Source organism: Mustela nivalis (genome assembly GCF_964662115.1).
Source record: "Mustela nivalis genome assembly, chromosome: 7".
In the NCBI taxonomy this organism is placed as follows: domain Eukaryota; kingdom Metazoa; phylum Chordata; class Mammalia; order Carnivora; family Mustelidae; genus Mustela; species Mustela nivalis.
In genome coordinates, this window is record NC_139026.1 from 121,459,721 (window position 1) to 121,468,986 (window position 9,266).

The 9,266-nt window shown below is 40.5% G+C and overlaps 1 protein-coding gene across 1 annotated transcript in view; it reads left to right on the forward strand.

Annotated features, from left to right (window-relative positions):
• The first annotated feature begins 670 nt into the window (after positions 1-670).
• SEC61A2 (SEC61 translocon subunit alpha 2) overlaps positions 671-9,266 on the forward strand; it is a 26,824-nt gene continuing 18,228 nt past the window's right edge. Inside the window, exons 1-3 of the mRNA XM_082742489.1 lie at positions 671-809; positions 2,898-2,965; positions 4,028-4,106. Coding sequence (XP_082598615.1) covers positions 803-809; positions 2,898-2,965; positions 4,028-4,106 — 154 coding nt within the window. The 5' untranslated portion in view covers positions 671-802. The remainder of the gene's footprint in view (positions 810-2,897; positions 2,966-4,027; positions 4,107-9,266) is intronic.

Sequence of the window (9,266 nt, forward strand, 5' to 3'; positions counted from 1 at the left end):
CACACGTAATAGTGGGGAGTTCATAGGCTATTAATTATAGACAGATTATCACAAGATTTTTTTTTAAGGTTTAATTTTTTTTAAAGATTTTATTTATTTATTTGTCAGAGAGAGAGCGAGCGAGAGCGAGCACAGGCAGACAAAGTGGAAGGCAGAGTCAGAGGGAGAAGCAGGCTCCCTGCGGAGCAAGGAGCCGGATGTGGGACTCGATCCCAGGACGCTGGGATCATGACCTGAGCCGAAGGCAGCTGCTTAACCAACTGAGCCACCCAGGCGTCCCAATCACAAGATTTTTGACAACTTCCACGAAGTTCCGATAAGGCAGGAGCAAAACAAAAGGGCTGTTAGGGTCACATTCAGGGATGCAACTCTGGCCCGCGACCCTCGGGCGGCCGCTTTGGCCGGGTCCTGACCCGGGAGGCCTGGGCCGGACTAGGAGGTCGAGGAAACGGGTATTGCTTGACAGTGAGCTCAGAGAAGAGCTCAGACAGGATAGAGCGTGGCCGCTGCAATCCTGCCAAGGCTCCTGAACTCGGCTGCAGAGCTGGAGCACGCCCACTGGCGTGCTGGCGGTGACCATGGCAACGCGCGGACGTCCGCCGCGCCGGCTGCCAACTGCGGGGCGCTCGCCGGGGGGGCGGGGCCGGGCGGGGCGGGCGAGCGGGTCACGTGGCGCGGGGCGGAGCCTGCGCGGGGCCGGCCAGGAGCGCGTCGGCAGCGGGCGGCGAGACCGGAGCCGTGGGACCCGAGCGAAGGCAGTGCCGAGGCCGCCGTGCCCCGCCGGGCCGCCCCAGCCGCCGCCATGGGCAGTGAGTAGCGGCGGCGCAGCACTCGCTGGGCTGCCGGCCTCCACGGGCTGCGGGCGGTGGGGCGGGCGCCCGGCCGGGGTCGCCCAGCCCGGGGGCCAGAGGGAGAGGCGCGGGCCGCGCCGGGCCGCTGCGGAGGGCGCGGGCCGGGGGCCTCCTCCGAGGCTCCTTCGGCGGTGCGGCCTTTCCCGAGCCGCCTGCGGGGCCCGGAGGCCCGGGGTTTGCGCTCGCTAGGTGGCGGGGAGCGGAGGACGGAGAGGGGAAGCCATTGGTTTTGGGGGCGGGGAGTTAGGGAACCGAGCGAAACCTGGACCACTTCTAATTTTTCAGGAGCTTAGGAAGCTCACATTTTTATTTCCAAGTCACCCTTCCTTGGCACGTTAGTGTGATGAATAAAGCTCTCTGACTTGTTGGATTTTTTTTTTTTTAAAGTGATGCATGGCATGTATTTTAGGGGAGGAAGAAAGTGCGATTGGCAGCATAGCGTTTTCCCTAAAATTTTCATTTCAGTTATTTTCTAGCGTTGACTGAAAACTCACTGTGTGTGAGGTTGTATAAGCCTTAGGGACAAGGCCTTGAATTATGGGGATCTTTGAGGGTTATCTCCTGAACATTCAACGGCCCATGCATTCACGCATATACTTACATAGCTGTTGCCGATGTTCGTTGGATGAATGGTTAAGTGCAAACCTGAGCGGTGCATCCACTGGCCAACTAGTGAACATTTAGGAAGGAAATAGAGGAGACCCCTGACCTTGAATTTACATTTTAATCGGTGACATTCTGCAATGCAAGAATAGACAAGTGGCCGACAGAAGCATTGCTTGAACAGGAGCTCTCCAACACCAGTGATGGGACAAGGCCCAGAAATCTGGGAGGGTGATTTGGATTGAGGTGGGAAGGAAAGAGGGATAAAGGAGTCTAGGAAGTTTTCTGATGTGGTTGATCATTTGTGTTGCATTAGAGAAGAAAGCTTCTATAATTCACATTTTCCAAATAGTCCAAAATGGCACTTGGGCAACGAGTGTCTGCCTCTTGAAATTTCTGAGTTCTGTCAAATGTCAGTGACTGCCATCGTTTTGAGAAGTTTCATAAGAAGATTATATAGTCAGCTTTTAGCTCACTATGAAAGTGTAATTAGTTAGGTCAGTTTAAAAACAATTTCTTGATGTTAGGATACAGACTGCAGTCTCTGTAGAAGATGATGATCATAACTAATAGTGCCTTCTTGTGTTTCTGCACATTACAGATGCTGGCAAAGACTGAGAGAATATCATCTTCATTCTCCAGTTCTTTGGCAGGAATTGACTTAAGCTGTGCCAGAATATAGTGTCTATCCTTAAAGAACCTTGGTTTATCTTACTTTGATATGTTATAAGTTGTCTGGAAAAGCCGTGCTTTCTCATGAAATGTCATGGTCATTTTCTGGGCTGATTATCATCCATACACAAGTACTTTGAGATCGTTATGTGGGAGAGCAACCAAGCAATGAAGGTTGGTGTAAGTGAAATGAAATAGAGATTGTATACTTAAAAAACAAAACAAAACAAAACACACAAAACTCTCTGTGTAGAAGGTGAATCCATAATCTTTCTCACTTATGCATTTCAGCATCTTTTAATCTAAATTAAGTCACTTCTGCAGTTTCAGCACATTTCCTCTTGCATTTTTCCTCTGATACATCTTATTTTCTTCTATAGTACATTGTCGTGTGGGTAATGTAGTAGACTGCATTCTCTCGTTCTTTCTTTCTTTCTTTCTTTCTTTCTTGATGTAGTGATGCTTATGAAAGTATTCCTTTTCTGTATATATAAAAGGGCTGGATACCAACATGAGGAAGCAAAATCACGGCACAAGGGTATTTGTATTTGCTTCTATGGAGTAAACCCTTAAAACTTTTGGATACTTTTGTCCCTTAATTATTTCTCTTCCCTGATATATTTGAAATGGAGAGTACTGTGATTATTTTGGAGGTGGGAATGGGATGAATCTTCATTAAAAGTTAGAGGATGTTTGTATTTGTTTCTGTAAAAAGGTACATCTCTTTTTAAAAACTTTGTAACAGAGATATTCTTTTTTTTCTTTTTACAGTCAAATTTTTAGAAGTTATCAAACCTTTCTGTGCAGTTCTACCAGAAATTCAGAAACCTGAAAGGAAAGTAAGTATAACATATTGGTAATATTGAGGATAGCTAAATGACTTACTCTACTGAACTAGCAAGATTGATTAACTGTCCCCAACCCTTTTCTGGTATACTTGGAGAAATAGAACTGCTCTTCCTTGCAAGAGGCGGAAAGTAAGTAACACTAGTTTAAACCAGTTTAGATGGGTTATCCTCTGTTTTTAAAAAAGTCTGTTCTTTAAGTTGGGATATTTCCAAACCAAGTGTTTCTTTGGCCTATGTGTTAGATAAGATATTCTATCTCTAGGGACCCACTGCACTATGAATGACTCAGTCTGCTGGGTCACTTTTGATGAGTACAGTTGTTTTATCTAAATGATGTACAGTTGTGCAAGTATATGTCTCCCATTTCTTGGTCATTCAATACATAGAAGAATCACAGAAATGCACCCAGAAAATAATATGACTGCATCAAATTATTCTTGAATCCTTGTGCACTTTTGGAACACAGGTATTTAAATTCAGTAATACTGTTAGTCCCAAACTGGCCAATTCCCTGACAGTCCTCTTCTGTGCTTTCGATATCTCACAAAACTAACAGAAATAGGTGTGTGAAACTTTTGTTAAACTTACTGTTCCATTTAGAAGTGTATTTCTTTTTTTTTTTTTAATTGCTTTGTGGTTTTAAAAATAGTTGTTTCAGTTACATGTTAGGCATCTCGAGAAGCTCTAGCTTTTCATATTCCATAAGATATTCATATAATATTATCCTGGGCAGTCCCTGCTTTGCACAATGCTGGTTAACTGAAGTACACGCATACTGGATCTGTGTCTTGATTTTTATCCTTTTTGGTTTCAGTTAATGTAGTTCAGGGTGTTGAGGCCTGCCTGTATTTAATTTACTTAATTCTCGGAGAAGTAAAGAAGGTATGTTTAAAAAGTTGAGCTGTTTGCTTTAGCTGATACTAACTAGGTGAGAGTATTTTAATAGTAAATAATTGGAGCCTGTCATGATGCAGAATGTTATGCTTTAATGTGGAATTTTGCTTTGTATTTGCTCTTTCTTGGTTTTGATTGATCATTCTTATTTTGTTGTAGATCCAGTTTAGAGAGAAGGTACTATGGACTGCCATAACTCTCTTCATTTTCTTAGTATGTTGTCAGGTATGTAACCAAAACCAAAATATTAATTAAATGTCTATGCTGTTGTTGGAGGGTTTTGATTGGCTATAATTTGAGAAAATTTATTTTAGTTTAAATAATAGATAAATATAAATAGATAAAATAGATAAAATAAAGCCTGAAATATTTTGAGCATTGTTATTTTTAATCTGAGTTGATGGTGAAAATGGTTATCTTGTCCTACTGTGTATTCTTTTTTTTTTAAATTAGTGGGTTTGAACATTTTTATTCTTTTTTTCTTAGTGTGCAGTTAATGATCTTTACCCATTTTTTTCTTGAGTTTTTTTTGTATAAAGACAGATTTTTGTATATAAAAGCATTAAACGTTCAACATATACATTGCAAATTTTTTTTCTATTTTGTTGGCCTTTAATCATGTTGTAAATAGCATGTATTAATTTAAAAGTCTCAAAAAGTCAAATTCTAGAACCCCAGTGATACCCTGTATTTATAAATAGATAAAATTCATTGATCCCTTTTATTAGTATTTTGCAGAGATTAAGTTCACAGAATGAGGGTAAAATGTGACCTGTCCCTGTCACAAGATTGTTGAGAGGATTAAACTAGATGCTTTAGGTGCAAGTTTTTTGAGGATGGGGCACCGGGCTGGCTCAGTAGGTTAAAGCCTCTGCCTTTGGCTAGGGTCATGATCTCAGGGACCTGTGGTTGAGCCCTGCATGGGGCTTTCTGCTCAGCAGGGAGCCTGCTTCTTCCTCTCTCTCTGCCTGCCTCTCTGCACTACTTGTGATTTTTCTCTCTGTCAAATAAATAAATAAAATCTTAAAAAATTTAAAAAAGAGCTATTGAAAATACATAAAACGAAGTAAAAAAATTTATATTAGGAAGCAGTAGAGCAGATTAAGTCCATAGTCTGGGGAAAAGCCAAATGTATTTTTTTTTTGAAGAGTGAAATAATTTGGTCATCAAGATATTTTACTGCTGGGACGCCTGGGTGGCTCAGTTGGTTGAGCAGCTGCCTTCAGCTCAGGTCATCATTCCAGGGTCATGGGATCGAGTCCCATATTGGGCTCCTTGCTCCGCAGGGAGCCTGCTTCTCCCTCTGACTCTGCCTGCCACTCTGTCTGCCTGTGCTTGCTCTCACTAGCTCTCTCTCTGACAAATAAATAAATAAAATCTTAAAAAAAAAAAAAGATATTTTACTGCTGTACTTAGTTTAAAATTGTTTTCAGTGGTCAGAGAGAGAGAGCCTTTTTTTTTTTTTTTAAAGATTTTATTTACTTATTTGAGAGAGAGGGAGAGTGAGAAAGTTTGAGTGGAGGGAGGGTCAGAGGAAGAAGCGGACCCCCTGCTAAGCAGGGAGCCCCATGCCAGATTGGGGACTCGATCTGGAAATCTGGGATCATGACCTGAGCCAAAGGCAGTGGCTTAACCAACTGAGCCACCCAGGCGCCTGACAACTTTTTTTAAATACGGAGAAGTAGAGAGAAAAGAAGAATAATCATCCATATTTTTGCCAGCTACTTTTAACATCTTAGAAATTCCCCTCCCCTCCATAAAAAAATTAGATTTATAAAGGTATAATTTATGTATGGTAAAATACACTTATTTTTTAAGTGTACATTTTGAAGAGTTTTGACAAATGTAGACACCCACATACCTGCTACCTCAGGGGATACAGAACATTCTGTCACTCCAGAAAGTTCTGTGTAATCTCTTAGTCAGTCTCCAACTCACCCCCAGTGTCAGGCAAGCACTGATCTGCTTTCTGTTCCTATAATTTGATTTGTTTTTTTTAGAATTTCATCTAAGTGGGATCATGCAGTATCATTCCTTAGCTCTGGCTTTATCATGAGTATTTTGAGATTTGTCCCTGTGTTTGGTAGAGCAGTAATTCATCCTTCTTATTTCTGAGGAGTGTTCTACTAGATGACTGTACAAAATTTGTTCATCTGTTCACTTGCTGTTGGACATTTGGGTTGTTTCCAAGTTTTGTCTATAATAAAGTTGCTGTGACCATTCCTGGGCAAGACTTCCTGTGAATATTTGTTTTCATTTCTCTTGTGTAAATACCTAGGAGTAGAATTGGTGGGTTGTATGGTAATTACATGTTCAGCTTTATAAGAAATTGTCAAACTTTTTTCTAAGTGATTGCCCCATTTTTTATTTTCATCAGGCAGGTATAGGAGTTCCAGTTTCTCCCCTTCCTTGCCTGCCCTTCCTGTTGTTGAGCATTTTAGTATTAGTCACTCTAATGGGTGTGGTTTTAATTTGCATTTCCCTAGTAAATGATATTGAGCAATTTTTTCATGTACTTATAGGGCATTTGTTTATCTTCTGTGAAGTGTCTTTTCCCAATCTTCTGCTCATTAAAAATTTTTATTATTGTCTCATTGAATTATATGCATTTTTAAAAGATTTTTTTAAATTTTAGAGAGAGATAGAGGGTGAGCACAAGCAGGGAGGGCGGGGGGGGGGGCGGGGAGGGAGGAACAGAGGGAGAAGGAGAAGCAGACTCCCTGCTGAGCAGAGAGCCTGATGTGGGGCTTGATCCTAGCACCCTGAGATCATGACCTGAGCTGAAGGTAGATGCTTAACTGAGCCACCCAGGTGCCCTGAATTACATGCCTTTTAAAGTATTTTCTGGATACAGGTCCTTTGTCATGTAAATATACTATGACTATGTTTTCCTAGTATATGGCTTGCCTTTTCATTTTCTTAATATCTTGTGAAGAGCAAAAATCCTTCCTTTGGAAGTTTAGCGACTTTTTTCTTTGATGGTTCATGGTTTTTGTTTTCTTATCTTCTAAGGTTGAGAAGATTTTTTCCTGTATTCTTCTAAATATTTTATAGTCTTGGCTTCTATATTTTGGTCTGTGATGTAGTCCAAGTTAATTTTTGTGTATGGTGTAAGTAAGGTTTGGGTTCATTTTTTTCTGTTTGGATAGCCAGAAAATGCTCTTCTTTCTCCATTTAATTACTTTGGCATCTTTTGCTGAAAATCAGTTAACGGGATAAGTGTGGATATATTTTTGTACTCTGTTCTTTTCCATTCATGTATATTCCATTGTTATGGTCACACTGATTACCGTAGCTTTATATGAAGTCCTGTAATCAGGTCGTAAAAGTCTTTCAACTTTGTTTTCTCTTTTCACAATGGTTTTTGATTATTCTACGTTTTTCATATTTCTGTATAGATTTCAGAATCACCTTGTCAGTTTCTATAGCTGGGATTATGATTTGTATTGCTTTGAATTTATAGGTAAATTTAGAAAAAAATTACCTTCTTGACAATATTGAATTTTCTAATCCAAGGGTCAGCAAACATTGTTCTGTGAAGGGCTCGGTAGTAAATATTTTAAGCTTGGCTGTTAGAACCCAAGACCCATAGGAACTGTGTTGCTCAAAAAGTGTGGTATTTCTCATGACTGTTTCATGCAATAAATTAATTTATGCATTTTATGTTACTTTATTTTTTTTTCCTGCAGTATAATTGCATAGTTGCCAAAGTGTGTTTTATGTCTTTCTCATATTTAGGCAGTTCTGCCCAGGGCTGGTAACTTCTTGAATCTCTTTCCATTGAATTCCAGACAGGTTTATTTTCCCCTCCTAGCCACAGTTAAGGGGCTTGGGGTCTCCAGTTTCACCGAGTTTTATTTAGTTGGAGGGAATGGTGAGAGGTGAGATAAGCAGTGATAAGTGCAATAATTACTAGGTGGGCATGGCTGTCTCCTCTCCCGAGTGGTTCTCATCAGGTGATTGAACAGGCTGTTCCATTCCTGACCTCAGATCATTCCCTCATTCCCAACTCATGGTGACCCTGTAATTGTCACCAGAAGAAAGCCCCATTGCTCACTTCTCTGTTTCATCCCAGCTGCTGTTTCTAGTCCCTTTAACCAAAGACAAAAAGATAAGGCTATCTGTGCAGCCTGCTCCTCTCCAGGTTTGGAATGTTGTGGGAATTGTGAGGATTTTGTTGCCTTCCCATTGTGATGGCTGGAGCAGCTTCATGCTGGGCTCTCTGCTTCTCAGTTGTCTGCACTTTTCTCACCCCCATGACCGCCAGTGCTTCAGTTCATGATCCCTTTTCTTCTTACGCTACTTCATGGATTTTTTATTCTTTTTCCTTAGTTTTTTTGTTTTGTTTTAAAGTAGTCTCCATATCCAGCATGGAACTCAGTGTGGGACTTGATTTCACGACCCTAAGTTAATTTCAGGACCTGAGCTGAGATTGAGTCAGATGCTCAGCTGACTGAGCTACCTGGGCACCCCTCTTTTTGTTAGCTTTTTTCACTCTTGTTAGCTTCTACTATTTTACATGTTTAAAAAGTGTGTTTTCTTATGCATGGGGGAGTTGCTGCTCAACTATTGTTGTATGTAAACCCATAGCTATTGATTTTACTGAGAGGAATAAGATCAGACATTGAGTTTAATAATCCAGTTGTCTTCAAGAAAGGAGGGAATGCCATTACTTAGGTCAGGTTGGCTGACTTTTTCTTGTTCATTGTCCCACAAATCATCTAATTGTGGAGGTAATGGCCATCTCTATCAGGTGCAATTAAGCAAAGTAATTTGACTGATTGACCTCTCTCCCACTTATGGAAGATTGTGATGTGGACTGTCCTGCAGTGTTAATTGGTTCTTATACACTAACTTCCTTCCTCCCAATCTCTCACATTACCTGAAGAGTATCTGCAGCATTAGGGGACATAAAATATCCATACTTCTTGCTTCATCAGCTTTGCTACCCAGCTAATAAATCCAGATGCCCAGAAAGGGTAAGGTTGATCATATGGATTGTTCAGAATTGTTGGCAGCATCTTTTGCAATTTAAAAAAAAAAAAAAGTCAGCTTTGTGTAAAGAAGGTTTTTGAAACTGGAAATGTATTTTTCTTTGTGTCTGATCCCTGCATGGTAAGGGAAGAGGTATGACCAGGAGCTGTATCCTGAACATCGGTCATATAATAGGAAACATTCTGAAGTGAAGAATTTCTTTTTCTTTTTCTTTTTTTTTGCTGATGAAAAAGTAGTATGTACTTATTATAAAAAAATCTGATAAATGCTGAGAAGAATAAAGAAAAAGCCTTAATCCTACCACCTACAGATAATTACTTTTCAGGATTTTAAATATTTACACTTAGTTTTATTTTTTACACATATTTTTACAGTATCGGACTTCCATTTATATAATTCTGTA